The 25,184-nt window shown below is 35.9% G+C and overlaps 2 protein-coding genes across 3 annotated transcripts; one reads left to right on the forward strand and one right to left on the reverse strand.

Annotated features, from left to right (window-relative positions):
- The first annotated feature begins 8,331 nt into the window (after positions 1-8,331).
- LOC121984166 (probable ATP synthase 24 kDa subunit, mitochondrial) lies at positions 8,332-14,128 on the forward strand. Its single transcript, XM_042536986.1, has 7 exons — positions 8,332-8,460; positions 9,433-9,535; positions 10,368-10,512; positions 11,665-11,775; positions 12,796-12,942; positions 13,460-13,582; positions 13,669-14,128. The coding sequence occupies exons 1-7, from the start codon at positions 8,422-8,424 to the stop codon at positions 13,730-13,732; spliced, it is 732 nt and encodes a 243-aa protein (XP_042392920.1). The 5' UTR covers positions 8,332-8,421; the 3' UTR covers positions 13,733-14,128.
- A 2,742-nt stretch (positions 14,129-16,870) lies between these two features.
- LOC121984177 (protein HEAT INTOLERANT 4-like) lies at positions 16,871-24,040 on the reverse strand. 2 transcript variants are annotated; one of them, XM_042537000.1, is made up of 15 exons: positions 23,722-24,040; positions 23,501-23,539; positions 23,270-23,323; positions 23,132-23,195; positions 22,773-22,831; positions 21,747-21,871; positions 21,579-21,638; positions 20,578-20,636; positions 19,476-19,549; positions 18,348-18,386; positions 18,102-18,164; positions 17,942-17,989; positions 17,297-17,425; positions 17,094-17,187; positions 16,871-17,014 (listed from the first exon to the last, which is right to left on the reverse strand). In XM_042537000.1, exons 1-14 carry the CDS (start codon positions 23,923-23,925, stop codon positions 17,140-17,142), a joined length of 1,065 nt encoding a protein of 354 aa, XP_042392934.1. In that variant the 5' UTR covers positions 23,926-24,040; the 3' UTR covers positions 16,871-17,014; positions 17,094-17,139. The 2 variants fall into 2 exon arrangements, with proteins under 2 accessions (XP_042392934.1, XP_042392929.1); XM_042536995.1 differs by having other exon boundaries at positions 16,871-17,187.
- Positions 24,041-25,184: the final 1,144 nt, after the last annotated feature.

Genomic DNA, 25,184 nt, shown 5'->3' on the forward strand with positions numbered 1-25,184 from the left:
AAGCACACGATTCGCATGGGCCGGTCGATCCTCGGAACTAAGGCTTTTGATACAACTATGTCACATATTTGCTTCTCCGCCTCCTGAAACGCAGAAGATGCTTCAAATTAGGCACTAGATTTAAGAGCAAACTGTACCATTTTTTCAAGGAAAAAAAACACTACATAGTGAAAAAGGTCACTTGGGTTTCATAAGGAAAAGAGAAATGATATGCTCAAGGAATATGGAGCACGAAAACCTCAAGGAATGACTCAGCACTTCCTACATGGAAAAACACAGGAAATAAAAAAAAACATTTCGTATTGCACAACCTAGCTTTTGCCCTAAATCTCGTGGTTTCTCCTTTCCCCTCCACCTGTGACGCGATTCTCGACTCGACTTCTCCCTTCTCCTCCACCGTCGCTTGTGGAGGGATTTAGGGCTTTGAGAAGCATCGAGGAGCTTCACAGCGTGGAGGGGCTTGGAGCTTCGCCGCGTGGAGTAGAGGACGAGCTTCTGCTGGTGGAGGACGGCTTTAGGGCTTTGTTGGGGTGGCGTCTTAGGGTTCGGTTGGCCGTCGTCGTGGGTGGAGGAGGAGGGAGAAGCAGCGACGGTGGAGGAGAAGAGAGAAGTCGAGCCGAGAATCGCGTCGTAGGTGGAGGGAAAAGGAGAAGCCTCGGGATTTAGGGCAAAAGCTGGGTTGTGCAATACGAAATGCTTTTTTTATTTCCTGTTTTTTCCACGTAGGAAGTGCTGAGTCATTCCTTGAGCATATCATTTCTCAACCAAAGGTCACTTGGGTTTCATAAGGAAAAGAGAAATGATATGCTCAAGGAATATGGAGCACGAAAACCTCAAGGAATGACTCAGCACTTCCTACGTGGAAAAAACAGGAAATAAAAAAAGCATTTCGTATTGCACAACCCAGCTTTTGCCCTAAATCCCGTGGCTTCTCCTTTCCCCTCCACCTGTGATGCGATTCTCGGCTCGACTTCTCCCTTCTCCTCCACCGTCGCTTGTGGAGGGATTTAGGGCTTTGAGAAGCTTCGAGGAGCTTTACAACGTGGAGGATCTTAGAGCTTCACCGTGTGGAGTAGAGGACGAGCTTCTGCTAGTGGAGGACAGCTTTAGGGCTTTGTTGGGGTGGCGTCTTAGGGTTCGGTTGATCATCGTCGTGGGTGGAGGAGGAGGGAGAAGCGGTGACGGTGGAGGAGAAGGGAGAAGTCGAGCCGAGAATCGCGTCACAGGTGGAGGGGAAAGGAGAAGCCGTGGGATTTAGGGCAAAAGCTGGGCTGTGCAATACGAAATGCTTGTTTTATTTCCTGTGTTTTTCCACGTAGGAAGTGTTGAGTCATTCCTTGAGGTTTTCGTGCTCCATATTCCTTGAGCATAAAACCTCAAGGAATGACTCAGCACTTCCTACGTGGAAAAACACAGGAAATAAAACAAGCATTTCGTATTGCACAACCCAACTTTTGTCTTAAATCCCGTGGCTTCTCCTTTCCCCTCCACCTGCGACGCGATTCTCGGCTCGACCTCTCCCTTCTCCTCCACCGTCGCCGCTTCTCCCTCCTCCTCCACCCACGACGACGGCCAACCGAACCCTAAGACGCCACCCCAGCAAAGCCCTAAAGTCGTCCTCCACAAGCGAAGCTCTAAAACCGTCCTCCACCAGCAGAAGCTCGTCCTCTACTCCACACGGCGAAGCTCCAAGCTCCTCCACGCTGTGAAGCTCCTCGAAGCTTCTCAAAGCCCTAAATCTCCTCCACGCGGCGAAGCTCCAAGCTCGCTGTGAAGCTTCTCGAAGCCCTAAATCTCCTCACACGCGGCGAAGCTCCAAGCTCCTCCACGCTATGAAGCTTCTTGAAGCCCTAAATCTCCTCCACGCGGTGAAGCTCCAAGTTCCTCCACGCTCTGAAGCTCCTCCACGCTCTGAAGCTCCTCCGCTAGTGAAGCTCTACCACCAAACATCCACCAGAGAAGCTACTCTTGGCAGTATCTCGTTCTTCCTCCTGCCCTTTCCATTCTGGTAACTCACTATATCTTCTCTTATGTTTTAGTTAAATGTCATGGTGGTGATTGAACAATTCACGAGCTTTCTTGTTTATTTTTGATGCAAAGATTTCTTCCTATGCAAAGAGTTTCCAATGTATAGGAAGTGGATTTACTCACTGTATCTTTTCTTGTATTTTAGTTAAATTTCATGATTCATTATCCTGCTTAAAGGGGTACATTGATTGATGCTTTGTTGTTTCTTCACAAATCTGACATCAATAATGCGTGTTGTTTGTTTCTTGCTATTGATAGCAATGATCTTCTGGAGGATGTGAACAACTCTGATAAAGTTGAGTGATGAAATATGTTCACTGAATAGGAAGTTTAGAGTTGCTATCGTTGTAGTTGTATTTACTTGGATTGTGATGATTTTAAGGTGATTGATGTAATTTACTATAAGCAAATAACTTTAGATGTAATGAAAGATGTTTCTAAGTTTTTAATGTACCTTATCAGTGTTTTATGATTTAATGTACCTTCTCAGTTATTCTTGGTTGTTAACTCACATATCCTTTCATGTCCTATGAGTTTATTCCAAGTAGCTTTCAAAATGTAATGGAGAAATTAAATTTTCAAAGTGTATGAGTTTATTCCTATGACGACCAAGCCACCTCTTTTCATTAGCAGAAGCTGTTTCAGTAACAAGGTTCATTTTATTGGCATGTAAACATGCATAAATTCTACACAAGATGTCATCTATTATTAGCTACAGTATGTCATCAAACGCCTCAAATACATCTATACTTGGTTGGTGGATTGTGCAAACAACAGTTCGTCCAGTGCCAACTGTGTTCCTCACAGTTCTCATGCCAATAGTTGCAGCTCTTGCATCAAGACCAGATGTCGGTTCATCCATGAAGATGATAGAAGGATTAGCAACAAGCTCTACTGTTATTGACAGTCTATTTCTTTGTTCAGTGGAAAGCCCTGTGATTCCTGGAAGACCCACTATGGCATCCTTAAGGTTGTCAAGCTCCACTAGGTCCATCATTTCATCAACAAATTTCTGCAAAGAAGGAAGACCTTTAATTCATTGCATTCTCAATACCAACGTCAGTACACACATACAATGCTTGTGAAAGTTATTTAATACATACCTTTTTTAGAAAGGAAGTAATTTACAAAATATAAATTTATTCATTTAAAAGGGAAGGAAAGGAGTGAGGAAGGATAGAGGAAGAGAGCAAAAGTAAGCAGAACATTCTTAGATTTGATGAATGGGCAAAAACTAATGACCCATTTTGTATATTTATGTCTAGCAAGTTCTACAATTATATATGTCAATTACATGTGGCATAGCAATAACACAATATAACTTCTACAATTGCATTACAATTGTAACAAGTCAACAATTCCAGTAATCTCAGAAGGACCAAAGTGTTTGAAGTTCAATAACAAGACAACAATTCCAACAATACACAAAATTTAGAAGTTCAATTGCATTACAATCTTCTATTACATTCCGGTAGCAGCATTTTAACTCTTGCTTTCATGAAACACTTCATCTCCATTTATAATCTGGTGGTTTGAAAGTATAGCGATCATTTCCCACTTGATCCTGGATAATCATTAATCTCAAAATTCATCTTTGCACTTTTGCCTTCCTGGAACAAACAGAAAATCATAAGCATCTACCATCAAGCCATGGATTGTGAAAAAATCTTTTCCAAAATTTGTGTCTTACTGGATAAGAGAAGATACCTTGAACAAATCAGCATGCATTTGTAACAAATCAATAGGCTTCTCAAGAGATCTTGTTCTCTCCATTGTCTACACATATGTCCACACACTTGACCATTTTCTTTCCAAACCAAATGTTACATAGAAAATACAGAATTTTGATACAAAGGGTGAGGTTGCATGATAGTTACCGATAATATGCCAAACATTAGAAAGTTTAAAGTGAAAGAAGCAATAATGATACCTGAACAATATCATTAGGAACCAACAGTTCTTTATCCAATCTAAACAATCTCTGACTCTCTATAAGAACAGAATCGTCACTTAGATTTAACAAAAAAGCTGGAAATATAATAAATAAAGAATCTATAATCAAACCTAAAAATTTATCAATTTGTTCAATGTTTGATAACTCATCTTGCTCTCTATCAATTGTAGAACCCTGTAGACAAATGTACTTACATAAATTATCAACATAACATAATACCAAAGTAATAAATTACACCCAAATATACAAACCAAACCTTTTTTCGAGACTTTGCCTTTGCCCTTTTCTCAATTTGCTCAATTTTGGATTGTTTTCTTTTCGTCGGTGGACGTCCACAAGACCTTACTTTCAGTGGACTGTGAAACTTTTTACTCTCAATTCTTGATTCCTCGTGTATTATGTTGCTATCATGATCATCATCCAATGAATCACCAATGTTGGTATCCATAAACCTTTTTTGTTTCTTTTAATATCCCTATTAAAACAAAGCACCTCTCATCATTTTTTGACTCAAGTTGCCCCACTTCCTGTAACAATGGTTGAAGATTATTATATCTTCGTCTTTCCTCTGCATGCTGACAAGAATCATCATAAATATTGGTGATTCCTTGATATCCACGTTTAATGTCTTTGCGCCATCGTTCTAAAATATAATGTTTTGGAACTGTAGTGACTTTTCTTTTTACCAGAACAGACATCAAATGTCTACAGACAATTCTATGAAACTCAAAGAGACGACACAAACACTTCATCTGACATTATAACTCACTATATTGTACCCAAAAGGAAATCTCTTTTGGAGTTGTTCCATCTTTTCCATATACAGTTTCTATCACCTCAAAAAACAATGTTGATCCTTCTTCCTTCACAAATAAAGTATTACAAAACACCTCGTAGTTCATTTTGAAACAACTTAAATATCTTGTTAGTGTAAACACTTTGAAACTGCTTTTCAATTGGATTGCCACTGATGACCGGAATTATTGAATTAAAAGATGCAAAATTAGAATTATCTTCCTTTTCAATCTTGCTTTTCAAAGCATTGTCATATTGTTCAACAAACTGCTTCAAAGTTGTTTTTGAATGAACATAATCATCAAAAAAAGCATTCATACTTTCACTTCTTTGACTTGTCGACATTCCTGCCCAAAATTTATTTTTCACATATACATGCATCCACTTATGACGAATTTCATATAAAGAATTCAACCAATCATTTTTCTCCAAGTTAAATTCTTTGATAAATTTTTTCCAGTTGCTATCACATTCTGTAGATGTCAAAGAATTATAAACAATATTCTTCAAGTTTCTCTTTATCAACTTATAGTTGGCATGACTACTAAACTTAGATGGAAGTTTTTTCATAATATGTCAAAGACATAAACGATGATGAGAGTCCGGAAATACCTCAAGAATTGTAATTTCCATGGCTTTGCATTTATCCGTAATAATAGCTCGTGGAGCTCTTTCTCTCATGCATGCCAACCATGATTTAAATAACCAAATGAAAGTTTCTGAATCTTCTTTAGATATCAAACCACAACCAAGTATTATGGATTCACCATGATGATTTACTCAAACAAATGGAGCAAATGGTATATCATAACTATTGGTAAGATATGTGGTATCAAATGTAACGACATCAGAAAAAGAATCACATGCAGCCCAAAATATATTTCTGATGCGAGAATCTTCATCTACATCAATTACATAAAAGAAATTTGAATTTCTACTTTACATACGACAAAAGTAATTATTCAAGGCTTCTGCATCACCATTCCCAAGCCTTAATCTCCGTGCTTCAGCCACATAATTTCTATATTTTCTCTCATCAAATGATAAATTTTCATAACCACCAGCTTCACCAACAAATGATTGAAAACTTTTACTCAAAATTATTCCTACTTGATCATTCAACTCTAATTTCCTCTTAGTTTGGGAATCTAACACTTTATTACATCCGAAATATCTTGACTTCCTTGGACTTAATGCATGATTATATTCTAGTTGAATACTAGTAATGACACATGATTCATCATTCTGAACTATAATATTAATCTTTGATTTGCAATCCGTTTTGCTACAAGCTCTAGGATAAAAGGAATTTTTCACTCTAGGAACGGTCTTACCATTTTTAGAGCATCCGAATGAAAAATACTTTATCTGGCCATCATCTCCTTTTTTGGAACCCAACTTTGAAATCCCAAACGAAGACCTTGGGCATATGATTTGTAAAAAGCACGGACTTCTTCTTCAGATGAAAAATACATCCCAACTTGTGGAGTATCGTGTATTTGAGCTTGACGAATCACCCAAATTTTACACATCACCCTCAATTAATAGTTCTTGCTCCATAACAATTTTACAACCTAAATTCAAACAAAATATTTATTGGCAATCATAAATAAATAATAGCACAAAGAAATGTTTAAGAACATCATTAGGAAAAAAAACTGAAATGAGAATATAACAAGGAAGATACATAAATAAATAATTCAATATGTTTCTTTTGCTGTTATGAATACACATAATTTACAAAATAGCAAGAAACAAACAACACGCATTATTGATGTCAAATTTGTGAAGAAACAACAAAGCATCAATCAAGGTACTCCTTTAAGCAGGATAATGAATCATGAAATTTAACTAAAATACAGGAAAAGATATAGTGAGTGAATTCACTTCCTATATATTGGAAACTCTTTGCATAGGAAGAAATCTTTGCATCGAAAATAAACAAGAAAGTTCATGAATTATTCAATCATCACCATGACATTTAACTAAAACATAAGAGAAGATACAGTGAGTTACCAGAATGAAAAGGGCAGGAGGAAGAACGAGATACTGCCAAGAGTAGCTTCTCTGGTGGATGTTTGGTGGTGGAGCTTCACTAGCGGAGGAGCTTCACAGCGTGGAGGAGCTTCAGAGCGTGGAGGAACTTGGAGCTTCACCACGTGGAGGAGATTTAGGGCTTCGAGAAGCTTCGAGGAGCTTCACAGCATGGAGGAGCTTGGAGCTTCGCCACGTGTGAGGAGATTTAGGGCTTCGAGAAGCTTCACAGCGAGCTTGGAGCTTCGCCGCGTGGAGGAGATTTAGGGCTTTGAGAAGCTTCGAGGAGCTTCACAACGTGGAGGAGCTTGGAGTTTCGCCGCGTGGAGTAGAGGACGAGCTTCTGCTGGTGGAGGACGGCTTTAGGGCTTCGCTTGTAGAGGACGGCTTTAGGGCTTTGCTGGGGTGGCGTCTTAGGGTTCGGTTGGCCGTCGTCATGGGTGGAGGAGGAGGGAGAAGCGGCGACGGTGGAGGAGAAGGGAGAAGTCGAGCCGAGAATCGCATCGCAGGTGAAGGGGAAAGGAGAAGCCGCGGGATTTAGGGCAAAAGCTGGGCTGTGTAATACGAAATGTTTTTTTTATTTCCTATTTTTTCCACGTATGAAGTGCTGAGTCATTCCTTGAGGTTTTCGTGCTCCATATTCCTTGAGCATATCATTTCTCTAAGGAAAAGCAGCTCTATGAGGTCTTCTATACAAGAATATCAAAGGGTTTGGAATGAGATTCATTCTAATTGATAAAAGGTCACCAAACTAGAACCGATCGTGAAAGATTTCTGGCTCATATTTGTCACATGCATCTTATTGTTTCAGATTATAAACAAATGGTGGACTACCAGCGAAAATTTGACAAATATATTTGATAGAATGTGAAATTCATGAATCAAGATGTCAAGAGAAAAAAAACGGAGAGAGAGAGAGAAAAGACTAACATATACAAAAGATCTTTGTATGCCTCCTAAACTCGCTTCGCTTTTGTGCATGTCTTGCTTCTAAAATCCCTTATTAATAACTTTGTTCATTTAAAATGATTAGAATCCATGTAAACAAGTAGATAATGTTCATTCTTTAACACTTTCATTTAACTAGAAAGTTTTGATATTTAATGAGAAGATTTTTCTTTTCTCAGTTGATAATGGTGACCAATAGGTATTCTTGTATTTTTTTTTTTATAATGCACAATTTATAGTTTTGATATAATTCTTAAATTATAGGTCTTGCATTCAATTGCATAGTTCTTATATAATTTTTATCATTATAGATTTCTATATCATTTTTTTTCCAATTCTATAGTTTGAGAGTTTGTCTAATATGATTTTTTTTTTATCTATCACATTTTATATTTTGCTTTTCTAAATTATAGTTTTGGAATTTGCCCTGAACCGGCTCAATCGTCGTCGGCTCCGCAATCCGCAATTAGCCTGCTGAGCCGATCTACTCAGCGACCGGGCCGGTCTTCCTCATCTTCAACCGCACGATTTTGATCCAACGGATAAAATGTCAGCTCAGTTATCCTATTAATCTCGTTTGGCAATGAGCGATAGTTGCAGTCGAAGGCGCAAGGGAATCAATCCATAGCAACCAGAGCCGGACTAGAGCTGCTGCAGCCGCCATGGCGTTGGTTTCTCGTCTCCTATCTCGATCCCGACAGGTATACCATCGCATCTCGTTCTCGTTCTCGTTCTCGTTCTCGTTCTCGTTCATCTCGATCGGCGTTTCCCCATGTTTTTAACCCTAATATGCGTTCTTTGGCATGGTTTCGGTGGAATAGGCAGATCTCATCGGATCTGATCGATGTCGATGGTCGTCGTCTCCAATGATCGTTTTCATTATTTACGCTTTGTCTATTTTTCCATCTTTTAAAATCTCTTTACGACGTTGTGGTTTTGGGATTTGATCTTTTGACATTGCGAAACCCTAGTTGTATGCTGTGATCCAGCATATATGTAGTTTTGGCTAATTCTTGAGATCGTCTCTCTTTTTTTTAAACTTTGGGATTGGGGTTTAAACAATAGCGTTTTATTGCGATAATGTTGCAGAATTGTCACGGAACGATCGATTTACATTCTTTGCAATGTAGTTGGAGGTTTGAGTCTATATATATTGATCTTCTAATGAAACCAATGATGACACAATTTCTGAACGGTTGTGTTTTGTATTACTAATAAAAACATCATCTTTGTATTTGTCCCAACTAGTTGTGTAAGCTACATGGATGATATTCCTCAATTTAGATGTACGCTGAGGTTTGATTCCGTGCAGACTTTTGTTCTAGTAAAACAGAGGATGACTAAACTTCTAAACCGTGTTATGTAGTAATAACCATCATCATGTTTGTCCAAATTATTTGGGTTGGCAAAATGAATCCTCTCCCTCAGTTGAGCTCTATGCAAGGCTGATGTAAACTAACATCAGGATCATTGCACAGAAAAAACTACCCTCATTGCTTGGTCATGCCAGCAAATCTAGCCTGGTAACTCAAACTTCTCTTACATGCCAAATGTACTTATTTCTCTGTTCAGGGAGACTTATAAGTTGTATTTTAGGTTTTCAAATTAGATATCCTTCTGCTTTCAAATATAATCTACACTAAGTTCAAGAAATTATTGATTTGCTTTTGCAGTTATATGCTGGTCAGATATTTTTTCAGCACGATCATGGAATGCCAGTCCGATCCTATGCAAAAGAAGCTTCAGCTTCTAATCTTCCACCATTGAAAGGAGATGGTAGCATCTATACTGCTATGTTACTTTTAATACTTCTTTGAAGTATTTCTATTCCTCAGTTAAGCTTTTATAATCTAGCATAGATGCCTGACTAGTGTTTCTAGATTTCTGTTTGATGGCCATTTCACTATTACCACACAACCTTCATTCTAGCTCTTACTTGAGCCGACACTCCATGTCATGATTTTGAGTTGGGTTATGATTCCTATTTTCTCTAAATTGGGGATTGCTGTTACTGTATCCTGTACTCTCTAAATATAGAGAAACATTGGCCTTGCAATGGTAAATGTTTAGTGTTATAACCATGTTGAAGTGTTTACAAATTACAGCCATGCATGTGTACGGCCTACTAATTGGTTTTGTGGTATGTTACTTATTTTCATTTTAACTGACATTTGTCACTTTTTAAAATACTCCAAAGGAATCCTCTCGGACACCAGATATAATGTTAATAGCTTTAAACGTTTTTGTCCTAACTTCGACATGACATAATTGATTTAAAATACTAAAGACTCTTAAACATAAAATATGGTCAGAATAGGATTCCGGAGACTCACTAGTTATCTCAAATTAACAATATTACCTGATTGCTAGATATCTGGCAATTAAAGCTAAAAGCATTATCCTATTAGCCCTGCTGATCAAGGGCTATTGATTTGCCTTCTGCTTTCCAAAATCTTATGGGAATGAGTTTGGAAATTCAGTTTCTCATGTAATTATCTTGTTAAGTTGGTGTGTGTGCTTGACTCTTTTAGTCTGTGTTTGGGCTGCTAAACAATTTTGTTATTCTACATCCATTTACTCATTACCTCAATTGCTTATGTGTTTGAAGAGATGCTGAGGAACATCTTTTATGATGTCAAAAACAAATTTGAAACTGCCTTCAGTGTGCTTCGAAAGGAAAAGATCACTATTGATCCTGATGACCCAGCAGCTGTATCCCAATATGCCAAAGTCATAAAAACCATAAGGGAAAAGTAAGTTTTTTTCCTTTTGAAGCACTATTTGTGTATCACGTGCTCCCTTTCTGCAAAGATGTGATTTCTTTTCTTTTTTGTTTGATATTTGTTGTGTTTTATTTTTTTCAGAATTTAGGAGTTATTTTATGTGATGCTTAGTTACACAAGATAGGTCTTCAATTTCAGATGTTTTTAAAGATTGTTACATAATTTTGTAGTTTCGTTTCTTATCTCATCATGGGCATTCCATGTATGTTTTGGTTTGTTCTGTGTACCCTGTAAAATCTTGTACATTATATCGTGACTATTCATATGCCACATCAGGTGGACTAATATTTTAGGATGTTATGACTTGTGAACTAATGCATTGAAAATGTCCAATGTTCTGGCAGTGCTAACAGTCAATACCAATTTGATTGTATTGCAGGATATGACCTTATGACAGTTAGTCCCTGTAGAGATATAGTTCTGTAATAAACCAAGGGATCTATAATGCAAGGATCTAGAATAATGCACAGATTATGAATGTTTCTAACCCATATTATACATGATACATTGTTCTTGCTAATGTGAATTGAAAGGTGATATCAATATAAAATCCAAATGTACTCAGTGGCATATCCATAATTATCACATTTGTTATATCTAGCAATTCCATATCAAGATCAATCACATCATCAATATTGTTACGCAAATATTCAAAGGTGGCATTTCCATTTCTTCATCTGAAAAGATACGTTGATGTTCCTGCCCTGCTAAGTGTCAGATATATGTTCCAATTTGGATAAATTTTCTGTAAAAGGGTTGTGGTGCTTTCTGATGAATGGTAATTTGTTTCATTATTTCTTTCATCATGCAACCCAACCAGTATACTTAAATGACAAATTGAATGTTATACACTAAAAGGTTTAGTTAAGTTCGTTGACTTTCTAATATTTGTCTTGTATATGGAAATATGAGAAATAATGATTTGGTCTTCAACTATTCAGCTGAGGCGCCAACACATGGTTTTTACATTTCATCTCTGTTGTAACCTATAAAATGCAATTTCGAATCCTTCACAATGTAATGCTGCACAAGGTTCCTTCTATTTTTGATATATTTGCCTGCATTTTCAATCTGCTACTATTTGTTCTTGTTTAGTAACTCGAGTGATTTGTTATCCTGCAGAGCTGATCTGTTGTCAGAATCACAGAAAATTAAGTACGCAATTGATCTACAGACACAAGATATTCCTGATGCTCGAACATATCTGTTAACACTACAGGAGATACGAATCAAGTATATAATACTTTTGGATGCCTTTTCAGCACAGTTGGTCAATACTATGATAGTCACCTAATGCATTAGTCTTTGTTGATTTTGTTGTTTCTCACGGTAATATTTGGTATTAATGTTTGCTTCTGTTAGGTACATGTTAAGCTAGAAATGATGTTACTTCGAGGATTGTATCTCATCATTCTGAGAAATTAACTTGAATTAAATATCGTCTAACAAGACTAGTGCTAACAAAGAAATGAGTCCAATACCCAATAGCGCATGAAGTACTATCTTAACCATTCAACCTGTTTTTATCTCATCATGTCAAGACTGCTTTGCTTTTACAAACAATATGGTGACTGGTGAGTCTTTCATTAGGAACTTGATATAATGAAAATGATATTGTGAAAAATAAAAGGTTGCAAAAAAAATCCTTGTAATCATTAATCAATAGTTCAAGAGGCATATTGATTGTTACTTGTATGCAATATATTCTTTATAGATCAAACTAATAGTCAGCACATCCCTTCTTTTATTTGTCATACTTGGGTACTGAAATAGCACCTTGAGCAACATTCATGTTTACCAATAACACCCCTTATTTTCATATTTTAAATTCTTTTCTGCCATACTTGTTTGTTAACAAATGGAGTATTGCTCTGAGATGGAAACTAGGAACCACCAAGTTTTTATCTTGGATCATGGAGATCATCCTTTACTGCAATGGTTAATTTTTGAAAGTTCAGAAGCAAAAAAATGGTTGGTTAAGATTATTAATTATATTAAGCTGAAAAAAAATGAAGAAATACTAGCGATAGCGTCATTAGTAAATAAATCTTTTTCCTTATATGCTGGTATTGTACTGAAATAAAGATATGCAAACTAGGAGAGGCAGTGGAAAAGTTTACTGGACTTGTGTTTGTTCTGATTATAGTTAAATGTTAATCGTTTCACTGCCTGTTTTTTGTGCATGTAACTGCTACTTTTATTTCACATCATGGTCACTCTATCCTTATATGATATTACAATTGGCTTTCACAGGAATGGCCTTGCAGATGATATCGGTGCTGAGCCTTTGATGATGGAAGCTTTGGAGAAGGTTGAGAAAGAGATTAAAAAGCCACTGCTCAGGTCTGACAAAAAGAACATGTCTCTTCTCTTGGCTGAGTTTGACAAGGTCAACAAAAAGTGAGTGTAGTATATCGGTACTATTCAAATAATACTTGTTGCTTGTTGCTTGCTTCTGCATATTGTTGATATGCCTCTTTGAAGGTTTCAAATTTGTTATCTTGACATGATACTGCAGTCAAATTCTACTCGTTACTACTGACAATATAGTTTGCTACATTCAAATTCTATCCAATCAAAGAAAGCTGTAACATAGAGATGTTGTCACGACGTATGGGTGTTATTTTGCATACTAGGAGATACATATCTGGTGTTCTTTCACATACAGGACATACTTTAAATTGGCCAAAATAGTTTCAAATTAAGCCAATGGACAACCTAAAACTCAATTAGCTGCTTAGAACTTCTAAATTTTGAATTATTAGTTGGGTTCAGCTTAGTAAGCTGATAAAATTATAACTAAATTTTGAAAAAAAAAATACTGAATAAAATCAAATACATAGTAGTTGCAAGCTTCCAAGGATTGATAGTTATTTTTGTTTATATTATGAACTCTAATTTCTTAAACTTGAATTAGGCTGGGAATTAAGAAGGAAGACCTTCCAAAGTACGAAGAACAATTGGAACTTAAAGTTGCTAAAGAGGATTTGGATGGTCTGAAGAAGGATGCTATTGAAGCAATGGAGACCCAGCTTAAAAGGTCTCTCACTATAACTTGAGTAAAACATACAACTATTTCATCATCTCATATTAAGTTTGCACTGATCACTCGTGAAACACTTGCAGGGAGGAATTCAAGGATGAGGAGTTGGTTGATGTCAAATCTTTGGATATTAGAAACTTTTTCTAAGATAAAGTTTCTAATATTATTGCCCAAACGGCCAAACCCTAAGGCTTCGCTTTCTTTTGTCCCTTCCTACATGCATTATTTTGATGTCTCCTTATTTTACCCAAATAATGCTAAACCCTTGAATTGCACGCAAACAGAGACACCATAGTGTGTATGTGTGCATGCATGCGTGCGCAGAAGATTGGAAAATCTGCAGTTCAACGTACTAATGGAATTCTCTAGTTTATCAGAAAATTGCTTTTCTTATGAGTCGATGCTTTCTGTGAATGTTGCTCTCAAGAATGTGGTTTGTTGAGATGTGGACAAATTTCAATTTCCATTTCTTGGCTGAGTATGTATGAAGAGAATTAAACATTTCCAATAAGAAAACAGTGTTAAATTTCTCAAAACCATTCACAGTATGCTCTTATTGTTAGTTTGGATGGTTTATCATAATCACGCACTTGTTGGTATGTGCGTGTCTGCGTCAAATGGGTGGGAAATATGATTTCCCTGGTCCGACTCGAGCCCACAGGTGACTTCATGAGGCCTGCTGGCTATGGCTTGTAACATAGTGTAATTTGTGACTTGGCACACAGGGAAGCAAGGGGAAGGGAGTAATTCGGACCCTTTTTTTGTTTATTGTTTTTATATCTGTAAGAGGAAAAAGGGTTTACAAGGTTCATTTAATCTTGTGGATGAGAAAATAAATTGGGAATAACAAAATAATAAAGTGTTTAGTTTTTTTGGATTTTTTTTTTTCCTTTTCTCCTTTATCATCAGTATTTTTTTTTTTTTTTAACTTTCTTCGCTGAGCCACTAGTATTTTCTCTCAGAGATTATGTTGATTTCTGATATGAGATCATCCCATCCATCATGACAAATGTCATAATGCAACATGATATGTTGGCCCTGGGATGAGTTGATGGAGACATTAGGGACGAACGTATTCATCTTTTGTCATAATAATACAACATGATAACTATGCTCTCTCGTCAAATGTCAAACACTCTATTTGCATATTGAGACAATGTTCTCAAGGGATCGAGTTCGTTCATCGAAATGGAAGTTGGCGGTCTGAAATTTTATAAACTAATTTGTATGCAAAATTTTCTTTATATATCTTGTGATAAGTTTGTGAAGTTTCTTCGAATCAGCACGGGGTTATTTATATATGGTCCAGGAAAATTTTCAATCTTTAAAATTCCGTTATATTTTTTTTTAAAAAAAAAGTTTACAGGATGTCTCGTAGTTTTATGAGATTGATCATTTTTTTACATTTTTATTATTAATTATTTTTAAGAAATCAAGAATAGAAATTTAAAATAATAAAAAAAAATCAAAACCGAATGAGTGTGAATCAAAGAATTAGATTATATAATACTTCAATAAAAATCTTCAAAATTTACAGGTATATTAATTACAATAGATAATGGAAATCAAGAGCTTATTTTCATATAATAAAATTGACGATTGAAGTTACATAATATTGATAACAGGGCAATAAAATTTGACTTGTGATAAAAAATTTTGATAGTAGTAGCTGTAGATGAGTGGCAAATAGGCAAAGAATGGTTACATTCTACTGAGTTCATCTTTGGTTCCGATTCAGCGAAAATAGACTTCGAAGTCATTTTAAAAAACTTTGAACTCATTGTTTATCGTTTTTATAAAAGACTAATATTGTTTGAATTCGAGAGAGAACTAATATGAAGGATATCAAAATTCCTTCACAGACATTAGACCAAGATCTAATATGAAAGATTAATAAACTGATGCAATTTTTAATATAAATTCTCCAGCAGAATTTTAAGAATTTAATCTAGTTTTTGTTTGGGTAAAGAAATAGACCCATCATTTCAAATTGTGGAAATGAGGGAAATGGATGAGGTAAAACCTACAGTTATACTAACCCATCATTAAGCAACTGTAAGGGCGCGTTTGGTTCAAGTCATCATCTATAACCTTGGTTATAAGATTACCAGATAATCATATAACCAAGGTTATAGGGAATATAACATAACCTAATGTCGTTTGGTTTAATTCCAAGTAATGTAACACAAACTTGTTTGTTTGGAGGTTCTAATGTATAACCTAATTTTATATTTACGGTATTATCCTTTGTTCCATCAAAGATATTTTATAACTAAATCAATTTAATATTTGATTATTTTTTAAAATAAATTAAATTAATAATACTAATATTCAATAATTTAAATAAAAAAAATTAGATAATATTTTATTTTTTATTTTATAATCTATTTAAATAATTTATTAAAGTTAATAATGAAGTTTTACTTACAATTTGTTTTCATTTAATAAAGTTTTAATTAAAATAGTAACATTTAACTTAAAATAGCAAAGTAAAAAAAACGTTGTAGATAACAGTAAAGTTGTTCTTCTTCCTCGCCTCGCGTTGCCCACCGCCGCAAGCCGCCTTCGCTGCCCACCGCCCGCCCATCTCCCCTTGCCTATCGCCCACCGCTTGCCTCCCGCCGACCTTTTCCCACTGCCACAAGCCGCTTCGCTGTCCACAAGCCGCCTTCACTGGCCACCGCCCGCCCGTCTCCCTTTGCCTGTCGCGCCGCCATCCAACGATCTGTTGCCACGTCCGACGACCCCGACCGCTGCCCACCGATCGCACCCCGACGCCTATTGCTGCAGTCGACCGCCTACGCTGCCCACCGCCTGCCCGTCTCTCGTTGCCTGCCGCCCACCGCTGACCTCCTGCCGATCTGCAATCTGCTGCCACCTCCGACAAAGCCGACCGCTGCCCACGCCGCCCGACGCCTTTTACTGCAGCCTACTACCGCCACCTTCGTGCTCTGGTCGTATCGAAGGATAATTTCGGACAAAAAATTTCATAACCTCAGGAATCAAGAAAAACCAAGGCAGCCAAAGGTATTTCTATTCCGGGTTGGATGCCCCAATTGATGACGTGTGCTGACGTTTCGGAATCGAGGAAAACTTAGGAATCCAAAAAAACCTCGAACCAAATATGGTTATCGTAAATAACCATAGACAGATAACCAAGGTTATCCACGATAACCCCGAACCAAACACGCCCTAAAGGCTTTTTGTTCCCATAGTGAATGAGAAATTGCCTCTTCTGTTTCCAAAATTAACAGTGATACAATGTTCTGTTGTGTATCGAAAAGATACTGCTATGAAAATCTCTGTTGTACTTGTAGGTCAAAAAATAACATATTGAAGTTGTGCAAAACTTCGTCTTACAGATAACTTCACACCATTTGGTGTCGGATGGATTAGCTATTCTCAAAATCTAAGGCCTCACTCTTATCCCTGCAGATAACGCAAAAACTTGAAACATTTTTTTAGGGGGACAAAAAAAAGTAATCTCAGGTTTCCGAAAGTTTATTGCCTTCATGGGGTTTTAAGTGTGGCAGTTGAGTTCATTGTTGAGATAGCTATCTCAGGAAATGTGCTTTCCCGTAGTACCTGTTTATATATGATACCTGTGCATCACGAGCAATGTGATTCTCAGATAAATACAGATCAGTGATCAAGAAAATAAACGCCTTACAATAAGTGAAATCATTTTCAAAGAAATGATGGCGCGCACACCTTGACCTGGCTGACATCGGGAGTATCAGGTGTTTGAACAGGGTAGAATTTGTAAAATTTCATATTTTCCATAGCTTCTCTGGTTTTTGGATCCATGTCTTCTATAGCTTTTTTCCTGGCTTCTTTTGCCTGGAGATAACAAAAATTTGATAACCAATTAATTACATATATGCATGTATAATATGGCTGTTGATATTGGCAAATGCTTAGACAAACCCCTATGCTTAACATATATAATCGAATGGAAAGGTAGAGACAAATATCTAGCTAATTTTATTAGTAAATCTAAAACATAACTTAATTTGCTAATTACAAATGATCAAGGATTCCGCCAAACAATTTGAATAACTGAACTTAAATAGTTTTTTTTCGAAATATGTAAAAAAAAATTAAACGGTCAGTTGTCTCTTTCTTTAAAAAAAAAAAAATCAGACACTTGGTCTTAAGTTGTATCATCAAACAGCTAATCCAAAGAATTAAGTTGCTTAAGAAAACAGTGGAGATTAATTTGTTCCAAAAAAATAAGAGTTGATTTATACATTTTGAAACATATAGGTCTCGGCTTCAACTTCTCCAAATATCAATGCCCCTATTTCTGTAATTGCTAGCGTGTGTGTGTGTATAAACATTCTTTTAACTTAATACCTGTCGCAGTGCATTCCTCCTTTCTCTAACCTGTTGCTTCACATACTCCTGATGAATAAACACAACAAATTTAGTCAGTGAAAATTTACGAGCAAAATTTCAATGGTCCTTAAAACTGTCTTTTTCTTCCTTCAAAAAAAAATAATATTAGCTCTATTACCTTGAACTCATCTTTCTTATCTTCTGGCAAAACCTCCTCTTTAATAAGATTATCAATGAATTCCTGGAAATATTTGAACGTTCAAATGAAGAAAATATATGTAACACCATTTGGACTGTATAAGCCAACAACATTTTAAAAGATAACGAAGCTAGAGAATATGGACTCTCACACATTATAGTTTCCTATGCTTCCATATCAAGGAAATTAAGGATAAGTAATATAGTAGACCCAGAAGATCCATACCTCAATTTCATCCATTTCCCAATCAAAATCACAAACGATCTGCAAAATAGATATTATCCATCATCAACAAATTGAGACAAGAAACCAGTGGTATTAAATACAAACTCAGTAACGCCTTAGAAAAAAAAAAACAATCCATGTTTGTCAATGAAAAAAATTCTGATGCTAGCAGATGGAAGCTCTTGAGTATAAATCAAGACCTTAACTATTTATGGAATATGTTGGTCATCTTTGAGCATGTCTTCTCTGAATTTAACATCTATTAGAGTTCCAACTAGTTTCTAACATGTTCATATGACAAAAAAAATCTAAAATGCATATTTGGTAATGTGTATATCTCAAATTTAGGTGGAAATAAGAACTAGTAGAAAAGGAATTAAGACTAAGATGTGACTCCTACACTTTGATATTAAAAAAATAACAAATGCAAATAATCAGATACTTGTCTTGATATATTCAGATTAAAAATTGGCATGGAATAGAAATTTATTGCATTGCAAAACATTAAACTACACTAACTGGAATTTGAAAGTATGGTGCAATGAGTGTAAGGATCTTGACAGGAATCAATCTGGTTAACTGACCAGTCTCAGGCCAACTAACTTGGGTAATGCTTATGAACTCATGAATTGGAATCTAATCCTCCAATAGCGGACCGTAGCTGCAATTCTGCACTTATCCTCTTTTCTTATCATATATTAGGAATGCTCTCCCATTGTCTATCTCAGCTCATATCTCTTAGTCATTCTTCTCTCATTCACCAATAACCCTTTTATCTTCCTCCAAGATCTTTGCTATCTAATAGCTGGCTTGAAGTTGAAAAAGTTGGGGGAAAAAAATTTATTGACCTCATTTTTTAGCCCCTTAACAGTGTATCACGAACTGACCATCCAAGCTAACTCCACAAAGCCACATCAAACTAAAAACAAATTCTGTAGTCAATTAGGAGTGAAAAGACTTCAAAGTTATATTTATATCTGATCACTGACTAAGAGGTTATTAACAAGAACCAAGCTGGAAGTTGTTTACAACTACTACTAAGCATAAGTATGTATTCAAAACTAAAGAACCAAGTGAATCTAGTGCCAGATATATCAAACATAGAAGTTAATGAGAACTTTAGCTTACCGGAGGTTCTAGAGGAAACATGATATTAACCACTGTATCATCCTCATCTTCATCAGCTTTTAATGATTGAAGATCTGAATGCACATATGATGTTTAATTGTATTAAGAAAAATGCTCATGAGCCAAAAAATGATCATTACCAAATCGATATGTAACAAGAGCAAAGTGGCAATTAAATAAATGAGAAGTTGAGAACCAAATCTAACTCATAATATTTTTAGTATCTCACCTACAACAAATACACCTGCAAATCTAAATCAAAATTTTGGAATTATTGCAATATAATTATCATAGAGGTCAAATAACAAGCTTGATACCAAATGCAGAAGACTGATTAATCATACCAAACTGTTGCAAATATCTCACTGGTCCAAAGAAGATTCAGCGGGATCTGATTGTATATAATTCCAAAATTATAAACATATCAACCTAGTTAACCTATTCCCAGACCGTGAGTATATAAAGCCTTTTGCAATCCTATGTAGGATATTTTTTTTTCTTTTGGACAAGATTGAACATTTTGCTTTAAGTAGCCAATGGGTTTTGTAAATTATTATAAACAATTTCTGCCCAATACTCAGTCCATTAAAGCAATTTGTCATTGTCTTAAAGATCAAGCGAGTGACAAGAAACTAATGAATTGAAAGTTTTAAAGTTAAAAAATGCAAGATGATAATGTCTAACATTGCATAATAAACATGTGTCTATTCTCCAATAAAAGGAGAGTGTGAGGCTATTGATCCATGGGAACTAAATTAGAAGCAGAAAAGATATAATGAACTTGTGATTCAATAGGGACAATTATAGTGGTTAAGTTTACACTACCTCACTTGAGAAACCAATAATTTAAAAACTTAGCAAGGGCATTGAGATCATTCAGTGTTGCCTATACAAAAATTGAATTGTATCACTAACATAACTAAAAAATAAACTGCAAAAGTGTCGCCTCAAGAAGAATGCCTAAAGCAACATTTAAAAAATAGCTAAGGCTTCTAGAAGAATACAATCTAATGGAATAACTGTTAACTGGCAACAAACTTTAAACCAATGTAACAAGACAATACAAACAAGAAAGGGGCAGAGAAAGGCAAAAAAGACTTACAAGGAAGGCAATAATCATATTGCTTAACACGCTCAATCCTCAGATGTTTTAAAGCAGCTCTGCATGATGATGTCAATTTTATTAGTGTTATAAATACCTATAATGTTTTAGAACAAAGCATCATTAACACAGAATGATAGTTCTGGAGGTATGATGATCATTTGGCAAGGACAGATTAACAAATAGAATGTTTTTCCAAACATTCACATGTGTGTCATTCAATTCCATCCTATAGTTTATAAATGATAAAAATGGAAGAGTAAACTCAAAGTCAAACTTCTACAAAGACAAGTGGAGGCAGATTCATGACATATTGACACCATAAAGTAATCAATCATCTAGCATTACAGGAACAATGATGTATGAATATGCCATTGAACCTACAATCTTAAAGAACTAACTATATGGCTTCCTTTCAGAATGTTATATTACTCTTATATAGCTACATTTTAAATCAGTTAGCATTTTATATACAGGTATTATGCCTTGCACAAAACCTAACAAACACAAGTGTCAATTTCTATAGTTAGTCAGTATATAGAAAGACTACAAAGGAGTGAAGAAGGGTATGATGGGAGGTGCATGATCTAGATTGGGATGTCAGCAGGTTGTGCCCAAGTTGGTCTGGTTGAAACTGGGCTGCGCATACAACATCAGCCCAGGCCCAGACATCATTGTCCCATGCTGTGTCCAGCCTGCCATATTGTCGTGCTCAAGACAAACAGGTTGTGTTAGAGCCAGCGAATGAAAGAAAATAGAGAAGTTTTCAATATTATGATAGGCAAAGAAAAAGATACATAAAGAAGAGAGGAAAAGAAATAAAGCAAAAGGAGAAGCAAATGTAATACAAAGAAATACAATAAACCTGGAAAAGTCCAAATAATGCATCCATCAGTACCAGTATACAAACATATAAAGATAATGCACAAACATTCCAAAAAGTGCTCAGCTGCATATATACATGATTTGGAAAACATACAAATAAAGAAGAAAGTAACAACCTTCTTTGGGTGCAAGCCATTGTAAATATTTGAGTCTTCAATTTATCAACCTGACGTAGACTGAAAAAAAAAGGATGAAAACACGTCATCTATTTGTCTTATAATAAAAATTGAGAATAGCTTGGAAATTAAGCATTGTCAAATAATCAAAGAACAAAAACTACATACCGATCTTCTAGAGGAATATATGGAATCCATTCCATTTTCATAGTCTTCATGGATATTACATCTTCTTTCTCCCTTTGAACAGATTTTACACCAATCTTATCAGATGGTGGGATTGGAGAATCCACCTACGAATTATCAACACAAACAAATTAACAGAAATAACCAAAATATCATCATTATGATTAAATCATGTTTGACCCAATTATTTGAGGTTTGCTTAGAATGAATTAACCAAGACATTTGTTGATAGACAGATAGAAAAATAAGAAAGTAAATCAATGTATTGCAACAAGTCACATAATAAAATGTTGTGAACTTATAGAAGACTCTAATACTAAAGAAGTAGCACAAACAATTGTATAATATACAATGCATTTTTAGGAGCATCAAAGACCTACTGATCTATGTTATATGAGCCGAGACAAACTTATAAAATAATTTCAAGGCACAATAATTTTATCCACTAATCCAAGTAAATCTCAACTAGTTATCTTCTTTCTAGCTAATGAAAACAAAACTTTATAGAATCAAAACTGCTCAGAAGATGAAGATAAATTCACTATTTAAATTGATAAAATGGGAATGCACATGATGCTCAGTAAGTATCACCATATAATGTCAAAAAAGGATAAGGAATTCCATTTACGTGCAAACTGTGAATTGCAGGAATCTTTCCCCAAGAGAATATCAGATAGAATCCATAAAAATATCAATTTTTGTTTGCTTCTCTTAAACTATCTTCCAATCATATCTTCTGTCATTATTTGATAGCTACACAAAACATGTAATTACTATGACCAGATACCCAAACCATATTAAATGATTAAATCTTCCCAGTCCATTATCATCCACAGATATGATATTGACACCAATTATCCTCATAATCACTTATTATTGGCACCAATTGAAGATAACGTGCATCAATAGTGCCATAGTGTTACTTCAGCGTCCAATGACAACCCTACTTTTTGCTTGCTCAACTATTGAAGCTTTAGGTTACAAAAAATGCAATATGAATCAACTTACAGCCACCACAATGGGAATAAGCACAACTTTCTCAATGCCATTCACATTTAACATTTGAGCTGCAAAAGGATGAAAAATATAAGTATATCAACCAAATGGAACAGTTCAAACTGTCCAATGTATATGACTAAGTGCAAACAAATAAATAGTGGATTGAAGAATAAAGAAGCACCAAATACATATTGAAAGATGAGTTATAAATTCTCAAATGGACTATGCTACAAGTGATATGTTCTAACTGGAAAGGAGAATCTCGTATCTTGGCTTACTATAAGTTATAAACATTGAACACATTAACCAATAAAAAAAAATCATTGCCATGCTATAAATTTAAGTCAGTAATATAATCATAAAAATACCCTCTGTGCTTCCAAACAAGTAGACTGTCTTCCCATGAAGCTCTCCTCCCTCATCACATGCACTCTGCACACCAAAAAGGAATCTTGATCACCATCAACACATATTATGCTGGGGATAAATAAAAGACAAGAAAATACCTCTAAATTTGAAAAACACCAATTTATCTCGCACAGTTTATCCATGTTATCCCACTGTTGAAAGAAAATGCTGGAAATTTTTAAGATTTCATACAACAAAAGTGATAAATCAATTTTTTTTTACAGGAATTCTAACATCTTTCATATGAGTAAGCCCACAGTTTAAAAGTAAATTCGTTTTTGGAATTAGTTAAAAACATATATATTAATTAAAGAACGATGAAAATAAACCTCCGTTCCGACAGGAAAAGCTGCTTGCCAAAGATCTTCCTGCGTAGAGAAACATAGTCAGCGACGAGTAAGTACAAGTAGCCTATTAATAAATTAGTGGGAAGATATTTTTCTGCCTTTTGACAAAGCACGCAGTTTCCCTTAATCTAACCAAAAAGGAGAAGTTTTTCAATAAAATAAAATTAAAACAAGAGCGAACAGGAGAATCCCGCTAGACGTACCATGTTTCTCTTCTCGGGGAAGTACTCAGTCTTCGGATTCGGCGCATTGACACGCCTCCTTTTGGCGCCGGCTCTCTTCGGCTCCTTTTTTATTTCCTCCTGCGACTCGCTCGGGCCGCCGATGGTGCCGCCCTCCTCCCTCTTCTCTGCATCGGAAGAAGCTTTCCTCTTCTTCGAGGTCGCCGCTGCCCTGCGCTTCGCCATATCCGATGACGAGGGTCAAGGTGGAGACAGGGATGACGTTAGGGTTTGAGGACGGACGGGAAGTGAGACGCAGAAATGAGAAATGGGAGCGTTAGATGAACGCGGACTCGATCCAAAATTTGAACTGGAAACAGAGCTGTGCGCGTATTTATACCGTAGGGTATGTGCTGGAAGCGGTGGGGAAGAGATGCAATGATAGCCGTCCGATTTGGATCTTGATCTCAAGTCGTTTTGTAGCTTTCACTGTTATAGACCGAACCGGTCTACCGGTTTAATTGAGCCAAATGATGGGTTAGGTATTTAGCTCGGATCTCTTCTTGTCCAGGCGGTCTAGCTCAGCAATTTTTTTATTTTATTATTATTTTTTCGGACCTACTAATATCATTTCAATTTCATAAAAAAATTTATCGACTATTAAAATAAATTTAAAAATATTTATAATGAATCAGTTTATGATTCCACTGTAAAAAAAATATCACTATATCAAAATTAGAAATCAAAACATAAATATTAAAAAAAAACTAACATAATCATCATAGTTTGGGAGCATCTAGCTCATCAGTTGTTATGTTAGTTTTAGAGGATTGTACCTGAGTATAGGCTCCACGGACACAAAATCAGCTCGAGCTAGATTCATAATTAATATTATTGTTTAAGGAGACATGATATTTATTGTGAGATTATTAGTGTAATCGTCCCTGAATCAAAGTATACCAGGATTTGAGCTTAAATTTTGATATTTAGATAGTATGTGAAAATATGTAAAGTAGGTCATAAAAGATCAGATACTTGACTAAGAATGTCATAATTAGAAGTTAAGTAAGATAAAAGTCCTAACTTGAGAATTAGACAAGGATGAAGTTTAAGTGGGTCGGATAGGACCACACATTGATAAAGGAAAGTCCTTACTACAATTAGGCAAAGGAAAATCCAAGTGGTTGAAAGAAAACTACACGTTAACAAAGAAATGTCCTAACTGTAGTTAAGTAAAGAAAAGTCCAAGTGGTCAAAAAGAATTGCACGTTGACAAATGAAAGTCATAGTTGCGGTTATACAAAGGAAAGTTCAAGTGGGTCAAGAAGGGCAGCACATTGGTAAGAGTTTGAGTTCGAGTCGAGTCAAGTTTGAGCCTGACTTGAAAAAATAAATTAAAAACCTATGTAGACAGGCCGAGCAAGAGAGGTCGGTCTGGTCGAGCAGACAGACCGGGCGACAGACAGGTCGGGCTGTCAACGAGGTCGGTCGGGTCGAGCAGACAG

This window comes from Zingiber officinale, chromosome 1B (genome assembly GCF_018446385.1).
Source record: "Zingiber officinale cultivar Zhangliang chromosome 1B, Zo_v1.1, whole genome shotgun sequence".
NCBI classification, from domain to species: Eukaryota; Viridiplantae; Streptophyta; class Magnoliopsida; order Zingiberales; family Zingiberaceae; genus Zingiber; species Zingiber officinale.